Raw genomic sequence first — 15,842 nt, 5'->3', positions numbered from 1 at the left:
ATTTGAGAACTGTGGACTGAAAATGTTATTTGAACAGGACAATAACATTTTTACCAGCTGCTATTAAGATCAATTTTATTCATGAGAATAGAATATCACTCACCTATGTTTTCCTCAGACAGTCTTAGTATTTCCTGGAACTGTGGTTTTACCTACATAAAGAATTATGAAACCCACATGAGAAAGTTTATTGCTAGTATCAAAGTTGCCAAAAATTAAGACAGAAGAACATTTTGAAGATACAGAAAGAAAAAAATAGAATCTTTAAGAAGAGCAGCTGATCTATCAAAATTCAAAATATGACCGAGAACAAAAATTTCTAATGAGTGCCCACCCAGTAGTGATCACTGAGATAACAGCATTCAGCACTCCTGCTGCTAAGAGTTGAAGCCTTTTGTCAGTTTGCTTAGTTGGGCTTTATGATTCTACCATACTATATGTAAAAAACAATCAGTAATATATTGAGTTTGCTTCATGTCTCTGTTAACGAGTGCTGTCTTCCAAAACACAGTTGTAGTAATTTTTACTGAAGCAAGAATTGTAAAGATAAATTACAGATGGGATCTTCAAAGATCAGAGAGAGGTTTTAGTCTCTGCCGAAGCAGCATGCAGTAACACAGAATGCTAAATGTTTAATTTTATCTTTTGATAATATTGCAGTGTGTTAGCATTTCTCTTCAAAATATTCTCAATGAATATTCAAAAATTAACTTATTGAGAAATAGGTGACATACATCCTTGATAAAAATATTTAGGTATAAGCCGTGGTAAATATTTTTAGCAGGGAATATTCATTTTAAAATTAGCAATGAAGTACACAGTGGAGTACAAACAATGGACACAATGTTGCTCTGAAGGAAGAAAACTATGAAATCACTAGAATGAGAATGATCTCTCATTTTTATCAACAAAAAGATGCGTGTTAAGGTTTAAAAACATCAGGTTTTGCAGTACTTAAGGAAAAGCATCAGTATGGCACATAAATACAAATGTCACACAAAACATGAGTACTCAAACCATAAAATTTCAGTAATATATTCTTATTATCAATGTACAATGTTGGCATAACATTTAAGGTACCACCTTACCTTAGTGTTTGTAAAAATTTTCCCAAATGTCCTACAGAGTCGCCAGAAAAATCTGGAGAACTCATGGACACAGGCAGTTGATGCTACGTTGATTTTGCCAACTATTTCTATAAGCTGTGGTAACCTGCAAATAGGGAAAAAAAAGAAGGATATCAGACACTATCCTGATCTTTTGTTTCTCTCCAGTTATATGAATACAGATTTACTGTATATGCTAATAAGTATACATATAAAGTACTAGTAAAATTATCTAACTGTTCTGTACAATTCCTAAACCTTGAAGAAAGCAAGGTTTGAATTCAAGGAAAGCCTGATATACATTTTCAAACATCTGTTACTGAGGAACAGCATATCGACGGAAATAATCAGAATACAAGAAACTTCCCTTCAACAGAGAATTGACTACAGTAGGGCAAAGCTGAAAAAAATTTCTGGAGTGAGCAGTTGTCTATCAATCCATTAGGTAAACAATATCATCTAAATAAAATCAATGAAGTCAATTCAGAGTGATATTTAAGAAAAACTATAAAAAAATCCAATCATCTTCTCTTTAAAATTGAGTAATTCTTAAACACAATCATACTTAAAAACTGTGAAGTTCAAACATTCCTAACCATAACAATTTATTAAGAACTATTAGTTTTGACAACTTTTAGGAACGGTAAGGTACAAATTAACTCACAGTTGATTGACTACCCATAGCAAAGTCTCCCAGCCTGTGGTCCCCTCATGTTCTAGCTGATGGTTGTAAAGTTGCAACAGTACTGCCAATTGTTCACGGCTCCCGACGATGATAGCCACATCCTGAAGAGGTGATGCAGGTCGAGGAAATCTAGTGACTGCGACAGCAGAGAATAAGCAATCATGAACAAAACAAGATAAAGATGGCTTGGAAATCATGTCAGTAAAGTTAAAGTCTGAAGCTCTTTGGTAAATTCTGTGTAAGGTTATCACATTGCCTTTTAAAAATCCATGAGTTAAATCCAACTCCAAAGAGACTACATAACCCTCATTTCTAAAAAGAGAAAATGCAGAGATCGTGGATGACCCCAGAGATCACGCTGTAGATTTATGGTTGATTGAGTACAAGACAAAGTCTCCTGACTTCTGCTACGCTTTACACTATCTCCTCAATTATTTGGATCAAGAGAAAAGAAAAATCTACAAAGAAAAAGATAGAACTCAAAAAATTCTAGACCATAAAAATATCCTAGGGTCAAAAGCGTGCTACACCAATGTTTCTTTTATTACATTCAGTTTATGCAAAATATACTGAAAATTATTCAGCAAAGACGTTAAGTGGCAAATATGTAATCTTTCCTACTGTGGAATTCAAGACAGGCTTGCAGTTCCAACAGTGCTACTGTGTTAGTGCAAACATGGGAAGTACAGGAGGTTTGTTTCCTCCACTTGTGTTGAGGAAGCAACTGTCAGACTACACCGAAGGCTGAAATGTTTGAATTCCTTATTTAAACACTAGCAATTCAGGGAAAAAGTGCTCATCTTCAAATGACTCAGGTCAGCTGAAAGAGCTTCACTGTGGCATGTCCAACATTTTTACATTCAAGCACGTAACACCACTTGCTCCTTTCTAAATTTCCTTTTAAATGTAAGGTTGTTAAACATTCTTTAACTCTTGATATACAGAAATAGTGCCAGCATGTAGCAAACCATGTACCAACAAAATCTTTAAAAAGTATTCGTAATAAAAGAAAATGTTAAAGAGGCTTGGAGTGCTGATGTAAGCATTTAACTTCACTTAGAGATCATTCAGTTTGCCAAGATAATTACACAGATGCATAACAGAGGGTGAAGCTCCTGCACCAGGATGTATTTTTTCCACTTCTTACAAATAATAAAAAAAAAAAATTGCAGTAAATCCCTAATTCTAAAGACAGCCTTCTTGAGTTATTACTGTTTATTTGTAGAACACAGTTCTTCACAAATCTTCAGAAGTCTAATTAAGAACTGCTTTGTTTTCTCAAAAGGTTCTTTTGTGAAGTAGAGAGAAATACTGAGAGATGAAATGAAGAAAAATGTTATTTTATTTCATTCTCATCTATTTTGTCATTACTGAAGTGACTCAGGCATAGGAGAGAATGGAATAAGGAAGCATTATTTAAGGATTTGCTAAGGGAGACCAATATGAAAAAATTTCCAGGGGAAATCATAAGGTAAGCATTTATTTTTCCCTCCATAATTTATATGGTCTATCAGGACAACAAAATGCTTCACTGAAAGACTCTCATAAGATTATATAAGCCACTGGGCACAGAAGACATTTGGCCTATAATGGACTGTATAGAATGCTGCTAAATGAATATGGAAATCTCAGTCAAAAAAATCCTAAAAGATACAATCTAGTTTTCCTTTGTAGTACTGGCAGTCATTTGGTAAATATTTATGACTTCTGTATTTCTTCAGTGTGAATTACCTGATGTCTGTAACTAGTTACGTGTATGACAAGATTTTTTTTTAAGACTTATTTCTTTCATAGCAGTGAAATTGGAGAGGAGACGAAGAAGGGAAGTAGAAAGACTTTTTCCCAAAAAGGAAAAAAACAGAAGAAAAAAAAAAGGTAATGACAAATGTTCCTATGTTGGAAACTAGCTTTAAAAAAAAAAAAATTCTCTCCATCAACTCAGTCACATTGAAGGAAATTCATAACATGACAGAGGTTTCCTGAGGTTCTCTGTTTTTGCTACATCTGAAAATACTATATAAAAAAGGCGCATTAGAAAAATCTGCCTGAGGTCAGGAACTGAAATTATTATTTTATAGACATGTTTAAAAAAAAAAAAATAAAGCTTATATATGAATCCTGCAACTTATGTTTACCTAGTAACCCGAGGTATATTTGAGCTCCAGGTACACGTGAACAATTCTTTGAATTCTTCCTTTGCATTTAATACTGATTTGTAACTGAATTATACCCGTTTCCAAAAATTCCACTTAACAGAAACTGACGTACCTTCTATTTGTGGCACTTCTCCCTGAAGTTTAGCCTTGCTTGTGAAAGGTGCATTCTGCAGCACCAATGCAAATAATGATGGAATCAGTGACTGCAAAGCAGATAGATACATGTGGAGCTTATGTTCATCCAAACCGTGTTCTCCTTCCTGAAACAAACAGGACATCCAGTTAAAATTTTCAGTTTGAAGACATTTGTGATGAACTCCCCAGAAACACTCATTACATGGTCCTTTATCCTGACCACTACAGTACTTGGCGTTACAATCCAAACACTTTTGTCATTCTTGAGTCACTTCTCAAGAGAAGCCAGCAATATAATCATTGGATTGAGTGATTCACATTACTGAACACAGTGATACTCAGAAAGAGCAAATTTAGGCACATCTTGAAAACAGGATTCCTTGGTCTCAAGGATCAGTGCATCTGAAAACTGAACGAGTCAAACGTGTTGTGAAAATAAGCATCTTGGTTATAGCGTCAGAGTTACCCTACTTTCCAGAACTTTCCTGATATCTACCAAAATAAATGTGTGCAGCAAAACTGATGCAAACTGCATATCATGTAATTAAACCATTCAACTACACCTTTTCTTACATGCAATAAAGGCTGCACTTTATTAAAAGCGACACTATATGACACAATGTGACACAATTTAAATACAGGACAAATGCATTCAGACTAACAGGCACCATCTGGTCACAAGCTCAAGAAAATGCTTTCTGAACTGTACATTAATTGGCTATAAAGCAATATAATATTGGAGAAGAATCTGATTTTTTTTTTTTTTTTTTTTTTTTTGTGTGTGTGTGTTTTGTTTCCCCTATCAAAGCAAAGTTAAGAAAAATCTCCAGAAAATTTCTCCCTCATAGAACTCATACATAATAAAGCTACATAGAGAAGTCTCCAATGTAGAAATAGCTAAAGACATACCCTGAGCAGTTTTTCAATTTTACTAAGCAGCGTAGGTATAAGATGGAACTGTAAGTTCCCCAGTTCTGTTGTCCAGGCAGCATAAGCAGGTAGAAATACTTGATGTGTTGCACTAACTACACGTTCTGAAGGGTCTCCTAAAGCTGAAAGCAGCAGTTCAAAGCCCTGGAAGAAATAAAAAGAAAATTAACTACTTTTCCTACAATTTATTCTAAGGATTACTGTGCAAAGCATACACAGACTAGACTTTTTCACTAATAAAAAGTAAACCAAAATGGAGGCCTCTCAACATGTATTCCTACCTTATCCATAAAGTTTAACAGTCCAATGATCCCACTAGCAGTTACCAGCATTTATACAAACACGTTTTCATTGTTCCACTTTCAAAAACTTAAGGAGAGGAAGGTAAATTGTTCACTTTCATGAACCTAAAATACTACCAGCCAACATTAAGAAGAACTACAAGCAAGCTTTATTGGAGTAGATTAATCTGTTGGCAAGTGGTGACAACAAACTGGCTAATAGAGTCATGTGGGCAATGAATTGGAATACTCTTGAATTACAAATCATCAAAGAAACTTCTTTGTGCGGCTCACATCTGAGATTCTAATGATATTTGAAAGCATATGCTCTCTTTTCAGTCTTAGTGACACAATAAAAAGCAACATCAATACAAAACCATCAACATGAAGTTTTTAATGTACACGTGTAAAACAATGTACCCTCCTATTCACCAAGTAAGTACAAAACACATTCCATACATACAGAATCCAACTCAAATTGTACCTGTTGATATTTGTCTGGATCATCAATATATCCCATAATGATGCCAAGGCTTTTGATCACAGCTTCTCGTACCAGATCTGCCTTATCTTCCATTAGCATTTGTTGCAGCATGGAAAGTACCAGTGAACTACGAATTTCTTTCTGTGTATAAAGAAGAAAAATACTTGTGAAATCCAATGAAACAAGATATGTTGGTCTGTATCAATTTTTATAAATGATTTGCATTTCTATTAGTGCTTACAAACAACAATCCCTTTCAACAGCCATGAATCAGCTGTGACAATAGTAGACCAAAGAAAATAAAGTGCTAGTAGCCTCATCAGAGTCTTTTGTTCTACTAAGCAAAGAACTGGAGTCTTTTAACTAACATGGAAGCATGGATATCAAAAATAACTAACAGCAAAAAGCTACTATAGGCCCAGACTTGGCATGATGTACTTAAAACATAATCTTTAATCACTCCATTGCTAAATTTGAGAAGCATGCTTTTAACTTTGGTTATTTTCATCTTCCTCTGAAGCTTCAGATTCCAGTTTGTCACTGACTAATCTCTGCTACAGCTTTTGACTAGCAGTACTCTTCACTTTAAACATCTCACAGTATCTAAAGAATTCTGTTACTGCATGCCAATTATTTTTTCAGTGGTGATTTCCTTGATTGATCCTAATTACCTTTATTTCATTTTTACCAAAACTATGAAAATTTGCTCAAGCCATACTGGTCATTAAGACATTTTATAGCCAGACCAACCTGCCTTCCTTTGTTATAATTCACTTTCTCTTTACTGAATTTCATACGTGTGACAAAGTAGAACATAATGTTCCTGTCTATGTATAAAAACCACCTTATTTTAAAAAGCTAATGGATATTCAAGTATTGCAGCAGATTTTAACCTTGGTTTCACAAGAAGCATAAAGGGTCAGAATGAATACTTACAGGAAGGTAAGGTGCTAGTGCTCCACAAGATTCTGCTACCAGTAGCCGTCTCTCTGGGTATTTGTGATTGATCTAGTGAAGAAAAAAAGAATGGTTATTTGCTTTGCAGTGACCAGCATTTAAAATGTGGTTAGTATGAACTACAATAGAAGGATACGTGTGAACCTCTTAGATAAACATTAGCTGTGCCTGTAGAAGCTGCACACGCATATGAAGCAGCCTCAAATTCTTGTACTGAGGCATAAAGGCAAGGCAGATACAAGCCTCCTCTAGTTGTCCTGTAAATGGGAGCTTACAGTAAGAGAACATTCTGGGAAGCGTGTATGTGTACAAAGTAAAGATGTTCATCTAAGAACTACAAGAGTGCCCTCTAGTGATCTGAGCCAACCATTGTAGCACAACTGCCCAGGTCCTGCTGAGCAATAAGGGTCAGAAGAGGACACAGGTACTAAGCCAAGAAGTATTTGCATTCTTTCAAAGTTCAGTTTCCAAGTCTAAACAAAGACGTCATGTTTCCAAGATGCGCCTGAAAACAGCTCCTGTTCTTAAGAACCTCTTGTTCCCATGCTGCCTGCCTCCCCTTTCCACTGAAATGCCATACGAAAATTCTGCCTTGTTTTTGAAAGAAGTTTGCATCTTGGAAATCAGCCTTAGTGGTCAGAGAGAGAAGAGAGCTGATGGTTGCACAATAAAACACAGGTGGTATGTTTTCAGTATACTGCTAAGCCATACTGACGTAGTGGAAAGAAAAAGGAAAGAAAGTACTCAAATTTCTATAAAGCTTTTCATTCAGAGAAGATTATTGGTCCATGAGAATGTAAACATAATGGTAAATTGGTTATCAGTTCTTTTCCTTTGGTTTTTTTTTATTTAGCAGTATTGTATTTTTAGATGCCAATTACTTGGTTACAATTTCTTAGGAAACTTTTAGCATCTACATACTAAACACAGATGAGTAAGCCTGCATACATGTACAGCTGTGAAGAGCAGGTTAAAAAAAAATGGCAAAGACCAGCCTGATTACTCTGAGCTTCAAATGCATAGATAGAAATGCAATATTTTCTGATGCCCTAGTCCTTTACATCTGTAAGTAGATTTTGACTGGGGTCCAACTATACTAAGCCTCTCATGACTAAGACATCACTGAAAGACAGTAGAAAACTATACTGTATTTTTGAGTTCTTTCTACAATCTGTTTTGTGGCAATGAGATCCAGCTGGTATTTACTAGAGAAAACGCTGACCTGGTTTCAGTACTGCAAACAAAGCCTGGCAAACTGCATTAAGTAAAAGCATGATGTCATATGGCTTGGCAGCCTGATAGGTGGCACTGATAGAGTTGGACTGGTTTCTCCTGTGCATCAGCAATTATGAAAATGTTATAATGAAGATGTGCTCTTCCTAAAGTGAGATTAGTTCCTTTAAACTCTCTTTAAATCTCATGAGAAGGACTAAGAAAACAAACTGGTTTATGCTCAACTGCTACAGGTCTTTTCTTTAATCAGTAGATACATCAGTCAAACAGGTAATGCATCTAATTACGCAAATGTCACACAAATTATGCATTTAACATGTAAATTGGACAGTCAGAAAGCATTAAGTTTATTAAAGATTGAACGTCATCGCAAAACAGAAAGGGCTAAGTTATGCATGTGGAGAAACAGTAGACAAATACCATAACAGAAAGACTGTAATCAGAGCAAGCATTACCACTCTTGTCATGGCTTAATTGTTCAGCATCTTTTTGGCAATCAATTCCCTTTTCTTTCATTGCAGGAAAACAAAAATTTTTTTTACCTGAACTCATGTTGGTCTCCTTCTGTATCTCAGATGAAAGAGAACGAGATTTTCAGTTTGGTTGTTCAGTTTGGTATTCTATTAATTTATTACACCTGTGGAAAAGGTCACTGGGATTCTGGAATTCACATGTAAGCTTCAGGCTTACAATACATTCATCTACAGGGCACTTATTTCAGACTACTTTGATCTTTAATTTTCCGTTTAAGAATTTAAGCTGGCTGAAGTGATGAAGGACTCATCACTTCAATATAAAATCAGTAAATGACATCTGAATGACAGTGGAATCCCAGTGGTCTGGAAATGACTGTGTGAAATTTATAAACACTCCTGCTTGGCAATAGGTTGGGTAACACTGCTGAAAGTGCACAAATATCTGTATTTCAATATAATGCATGCAGGTATGTGACATGCAAGTAACTACACCTCCAGAGAAACCTCTCAAATTTTCTGTTCCTGAATTCTTTTCCAAGCCATAACAATGCATATATAATGAAGTCAAAGAGCATCCAAACATCTTTCTGAAGAATACTTTGAACAGTCACTTTGAACAACTCAACATCTATGAAGTTGTAACTAATTTACATTGTGTGCAAAGCACAAAATAAGCTGTTACCTGTTCCCAACACTGTGGTAAAAGCTCAGCTTCTACACGCGTTGGTCCAACATGTCGGGCAAATGCCACACAACCAGTCAGTATCATCTGCCTGAAAACACAAATTAAAAACTTTAATTTGCTGACAATGAGAAGTTCTATAATATATGATGCCTCAACTCTTTACGTTAGGAAAAGGAGATACCATCAGGCAACAGGTAATCATTTAGATTCAAAATCTCACACCATACACATTGACTAAATCTCAGATTGAAAGCTGATATACTGTTCTCTGTTTTATGTGCCTTTTCCAGAAACTTGGAAGATCCAAAACTCCATGAACCAGACCTGAGAATATCGAATCTGGGAGTCTCTGAGCACTTAGTTCCTAATATCTGGGTTTGAGAATTTGACTAAATCTCTGATTTACACCTTATTTCTGAATACTATGATTCACCATGCAATAAATGGATCTAAGTTACTTAACACTACCTATGGCTTCTATTTAGAACCATCTGTTGGTTTTAATAACTTTTAAAGTAATTTACTTCTTTCATGAAATTATTTTGTAATATCCCAATGTGCAAGTTACTGTCATCTCTTCCAACATACTGGACTATTGTCAGAAATCCTCTAAAGGATGAAAATAATTAAAAAGGAATGCAATTAACCAGTAATATCTATGATCACCTGAGTAATTTTATTTATATTCTTGCTTTTTTAAAAAAATAATAATTGTCTTTTAAGAAAAGAAAACTCTCCTCAATTTGCAGGAAATCAGAGATATATAAATGCATTTCATGTTTCAACAAATATTTAGGAGATAAAAAATATTGACTCCAATATGTTTATTATTTACTACTGAGATTCAAAAACCTTAAAATATAAGTGGACCACATGACCAGTCAATGAAAGCAGCTGAGTAAGAAACACATGAGGTGAAAAATCCCTCATTATTTGTCCCATTATCTTCTCTACATTCAAGGCGCTTGAAGAACTGCCTTCCTCACAGGTAGCTATACATAGAATGAGTTTTTATTTATACTGTGGAGTGTAAAATTATACTAAAAAGTGGATGCATACAGAAAGATTAGAGACAGACCAATTTATTGCAAAATAAGGAAGCTTGAAGGGATGGGAGAATGTTTGTTTTTACACCCACTGAGGCAAAATGAGATCAAACTACAAGCATCTGCAAATCTGTACTTTGTGATATTTTAACTTCCATTTAATGAGTATTTATTTTGCAAGGGTTTTTGAGTTTGTTATTGCTCCTGCTAATAGGATTGGAATCATGTCAACTTTGCATGCAACTTACCAGTTCTATCTAGTTTTAGTTCTTACATCAGAACTTAGATCAGTAGTCTTAAATGGTAATACATAAGACTAGAGACGCTCATTTTATCATCTCTACAGTAAGATTAGAATACCACTGTGAATTTGTTCATTACTACCTCATGGAAACTAAATAACGATTAATCTGTTATCATTTTTGCGTCACGTCTTAATTCCTAAATATTACCACAGCTAATAGCATGCCCTTAAGGTCGAAAGGCAGAGATTCTGCTGGTTCTCTCTTAACCAGTCATACAATATATTCCATCAAAAAGAGATACGTTCACTTTCAGACTATTTTCTGGGAGAAACAGTCTACCTAAAAGATTTTTTCTGGAATTTGAGAGAAAAAAAAACCAAAACAATTACTTATTTTTCCCCTCTCTACCACATGCAGAGAACTAGACCTTTGAACAAGGTAAAAAGGTTCAGGGAAAACCAAATAGATGATTAGATAAGGTTCAAGAAATCCATCAAAATCAAAAGCTGATTTGTGATAGCAATATGGAGACAAAAGCTTGTGGCAACTGCAAATTCTACAGCATACAAAAGAGATAATAAAGTGCCTTTGGCTCTTGATCTACACACCTCACCTAATCTCATAACTGGGCAACAGAACATACTTTCATAATGTATTAATAGCAAATAGGAGGATACAACAACCATCTGAAATCTACTGCGGAAGAAGGGAAAGAAAATTCATTGTTTTACACTAAGCCTTCTCAAAAGTGTTTAATGAAATCTCCAAGTCAAGTCAGTATATTTTTTGTTTTCTTTTTTTGCCTTGCTGATAAAGTTGGGGACTTTCAGATTTTACAAAAGTATTCAAAAAATAATGTGTTAAATATTTTACTGTAGCCATCCTAGAAGCATAGGACAACCACTAATACTTCAAAGGAAGGAAAGGGAGTAAAGTTCTCAGTGCTAGGTCATTGAAACAAAGTTTGTTGACACTCAGCTACTGCAAAAATTGCAGCCTAGACTGGAGGAACATCTTTCTTGTTACTGTCATGATGATCCCTTTCATTAACAAGGTGCTGGAAGGCTTTCTTCAAATAGCTCTCTTCAGACTACCACTTACAATCTGCTAAAGAGCAACATTAAGCAAATCAGTACTACTCAATAGAGCACTACTTTGCTTCGTCAGTACAGAAAGCAAAGCAAAATAAAAAATGAGACTAAAGGAACAAGGTGGGAGTTAAAGCAGAACACAGTTTAATAATTCTTAACTCTTTCCTGAGGTTTTGTTAAGTGGTTGTATGCACTGGTAAGCAATTCAATTTCATAATACACAGTTCAGAGTCTTTTGTCGCTCCTGTATTGAAAGCTAGTTTACTAGAGTTTTCTGTAGTATGTTCTTAAGTTACGTGCATTTTGCAAGATGGTATTATATAGCCTATGAAAAGACATACTAGTCACACTAAGCATGATGTATTAACTTCATTAAGAGTGCTATTTCTACATATATTACCTGCAGATCTTCTCAAAAGGTCACATTACAAACTATGTTTTAACCTTTTCATAGAAGACCTTACCGCTAATCTGCTTTCTTCACGGCTCCCTGGCTTCCAAAAACAATGTAATTGTCCAAAAAGAAGTAAAACCATGACATATTTGTTCTTTTTCAGAAGAGAATTTTATATGCGTTTAGAAAATCCCAATAGTGTATTAATATGCAGAGCCCTCGGGTTGAAAGTGGGCTTGTCACATGTAACAAACATACAAAACTATGGTGAAATGCTACATCTGCAAGCACAAAGATGTCTTTCACAGAAGTGTAACACAAGCTTTCCACGTAACCATGAACATACTTTATAAGCCAACTATTTACTTTTATGAAGGCTTAACTTTTTAAGAAGGCTTACTTTTATGTGTTTATTATAAACATGTCTCTTATTTAACAAACTAAAAAAGTCAACTTTTTATCATCTGCTACTTGAATGTAGAACGTAGGCCCGTACAGCATGGCAAAAGGTGACTGAGTAATGTTAAGAGCTTAGTAACATAGTTGTTTTGGTGGTCAAATATGAATATCTTTGCCCATTGCATAGTGCACAAGACTGCTAAAACATTACCTAAACTTACTCAGATAAAAAGCAGGAATTAATAATATACTTTCACATAAACATATAACAAAGTGACTGAAATGAGTTCTGAAAAAGCATCCTCTAAGTTTTTATCAAAATTTATCTGATTTTACAGAATGTTACTTATTCTTCAGTCAGGTACTATGACTACATTAAAGCAAACCACAATTTCTGTGTGTGTAAATCACGCTATGCATATATGGCATGTTCTGTCAGAATCCCTGGAAAGTGTGACAGAACATTCTTCCCAAATTTCTAGAGAAAGCAAGTTAGTCTTGGATATAAATCTCTATTCACAACAAAGAATGAACAACTTGGAAGAAAAAGCACCTTGGACTTTCTTCTTTCTTAGCCACTGGATGTAACAAGACATAAGCAGCTGAACAGGTAAATCTAAAAATCAACCTGACAGGCCACGGTCTTGTGGCAAATAAACTACAAGAGATTACAAGTGAAATGCAACTTCCCTCCCCTCTCAATCACAAAACTATCTTAGCTACACAGTCTGCATGGGACATTCAAAACATTTCACTTAACAGCAGAATTTTCAGAAGAAAATTTCTAATGAATTGGAAGTAGAACGGGGAGCACTTCTTGATGCAACTTCAATCTGCACGGTACTCCTGCACTATAAGCTGTTCTTATTTATGCCAAAAGTTTTACCATGGAAAAAATTTAGAAAAAGATCAGACCACTCGAGTTGCAGAGAATCTTCAAAAGAAACACTTTCCATTTATTTCATTCAAACCAGTTTTGTCTGAAGACAGAATAGAGCAACAGTAGATACAGAAGCTTTGCCAAACATCTTGTAATGAAAATAATGGAAGAGCTGTACATCTCCAGATATGAAAAATCTTTTCACAATTAGTGAAGATGACACAACCAGCTCACGTACTGTCTTTCAACCTTAAGGATAATCTTGCTAACGCTGGTATAAAAATCAGACTTCTTCTGACTAAAAGAAATAACCATATTTATAAAACACAAGAGAAAGTACTCTTTGTTCCAAAGTCTCAAGTAAAACAAAGCTCTTAACACTTGTCAAATTTAAATAATTCCTTCAGTCTATTGAATTTTTACTGCTACCATAGTGTTGAACAAATAGAAAGAATGCTATTTTTTCAAACTATTTTCCCACATGACACATGGTAGTTAATTTACAACCATATACGTAATTAAGATACACTAAAACAGCTGCTTTGATTCCTGTAAATAAAGTCACTAAGAATTACGATTTTAAAGCTTATTTTAACAGAGAACATCCCAGATCATCCTTAAGCAAAAGAAACATTACACTGCAGCTTACCTCATTCTTGAATTTCAGTAACTAGAAAGTACAGTTTATGAAAATGCAGTCTCAAAGTCCACACAAATTTGTAAACATCACAGCAGTGAAATAACAGCTGAAGAGAAACCTGGTTAAAATCATCCAATAATTTCCAGTTTCTATTAGTTCTGTTTCTTTGACAAAGAAAAAAAAATGTTCCTTCTTGACCCGCAACACACAAATGCAAACACACCTTTGCTCATCATCTGGTCGTTTGATCAAATTGAACAGTATGTGTAGAAGCTGATCTCTCTCTTTGGGTTCAGGATGAAGGCAGGCTGTACACAGTATGAGTGGGATCAGTTCCTAAAAAGTTGCAGGAAAAGCAAACAAAGTAAACATGCTTTGGGCATACCTTCATCAACGGCAAAAGAAACTAAGAAGATTAATCTAGCCACATAAAATCAGAACAGTTAGAGAAGATGTCTTGGAGTCCTGACCTCTTACAAAAGTGACCTGAGCAAAGTGAAGGTCTGTGGAAGTTAGAATTATATTCCTGCTAGGAAAGATCTATATATAAATAAAAATTCTGCAAAAAATTACAGTAAACATATGTGGGTCACTTTTAGCCAGAGTTAGAGGACCTTGGTTTATGTTTCTCCACTACCTAATGAAGTAAGAAAGCTCCACAGACAGACACAAACTTAGCGTGGAATTAAAGGCAAAATCACCAATTCAGCATGCACAATTTCGCGCACAACTTTTAATAAGCACTGTGGAAAAGACATTGGTACAGATGACTGCAGACAAATGCCCCCTATTTTCTGTTGAGTGGGAAATATATAATTAAAGGTGTTCCCCTTGTTAGTTGTCTTTTTTTTTTCTCTCAACAAGGAGGCAAGATCCAAGATCAAATTTTGTTTTCAAAGCAATTCAGTTTTCTTACTGAACAAATTATCAATAAAACACCATGTGAAACACTAATTAAAAAACAAAAAAACAAAACAAAACAAAAAAAAACCAAGATTGTTCATAGCAGCAAATATATATTGTTTTCCATATGTCTTCAAAGCGAATGAAGAAAAAATCTTCTTCTCCTAGAAGTAAAAAATGTTTGAAAACATGGTCTGGAAGTCCCTCTCATGGATCTTCCAGCCCAGTTTGGAAGCCACAGATTTCTAGAGGATTTTAGTGTCTTATAGACAGAAACATTGCAATAAGAATTTGTGGGGGGAAGATCAAGACAAAGCAAGGTTGTCTGTAGGGAAAACAGGCAAGGACTCAGAAGACTTCCCCAGCGCACACTCTGAGCTACTTTCAAAAGACAAGATTTCTGCAAATTAATAAGCAATGATAAGCAAGGAAGTGACACTGAAAAACACTTTTTAAATCACCAGGAAAAGTTATACAAAGTTTAGAAAAATATATAGAATCTGCAAGAACTTCCCCAAATTCTCTTGCAGACATTCAAAGAGACCCATTCTTGATGCCCTTGAGAAGTAAGGCTATCAAACAAGCTCAACTTTGATTTTCCTAAATACCCAGTGCTACATTTACTGTGAACACAGAACAATGCTGTGTTTTAGAAAATTCTTAAGATCCTGCTTTTTCCCCCCCCCACTGAAAATGTCAAGTCATGTCATAAGATGTATTTCAACATATTCTGGCAATATTTAATGCAACAATTAAGGAATTTACAATAAGACAGAAGAGTGCATGTAGAAACATCACACCGATCACTTGAAAAATCTAGAAATACTGAAGGAGACATGAAAAATACATTTGAGCAATTTAGACACTCCTTTTTCCCAGTATTGTACCATGAACTAGATTTTGGTTTTATTTTTATATGAGTTTAGAACAACGTAAAATAGCGTGATTTGAAAATTTGTATTAAAGCTAAACATCACAAACATTATTGCAAAAAGACCTAAACAGCTTTCTTTGAGTGAGAGCTCCCTTCCCTCTAGAATCTGAATGTTAGTTTTATTCTTTGCATACTAAACACGCAGTATTTGATCCTGTTTAAAGTTCTGAGAAGGCAGGAAG

General features: G+C 34.9%; 1 protein-coding gene across 1 annotated transcript in view; it reads right to left on the bottom strand.

Annotated features, from left to right (window-relative positions):
- The window catches only part of RELCH (RAB11 binding and LisH domain, coiled-coil and HEAT repeat containing), a gene marked incomplete at both ends in the record, with an annotated part of 69,849 nt that overhangs the window by 15,842 nt on the left and 38,165 nt on the right, over positions 1 to 15,842 (bottom strand). The window contains 9 exon segments of the mRNA XM_079533227.1: positions 104 to 152; positions 1,089 to 1,212; positions 1,771 to 1,927; positions 4,060 to 4,207; positions 4,992 to 5,156; positions 5,778 to 5,918; positions 6,714 to 6,785; positions 9,126 to 9,216; positions 14,047 to 14,159. Of these exon segments, the coding sequence (XP_079389353.1) occupies positions 104 to 152; positions 1,089 to 1,212; positions 1,771 to 1,927; positions 4,060 to 4,207; positions 4,992 to 5,156; positions 5,778 to 5,918; positions 6,714 to 6,785; positions 9,126 to 9,216; positions 14,047 to 14,159 (1,060 nt within the window).

This window comes from Tetrao urogallus, assembly GCF_951394365.1.
Source record: "Tetrao urogallus genome assembly, chromosome: 3".
NCBI lineage: Eukaryota > Metazoa > Chordata > Aves > Galliformes > Phasianidae > Tetrao > Tetrao urogallus.
This window is presented reverse-complemented; position numbering and strand designations above follow the sequence as displayed.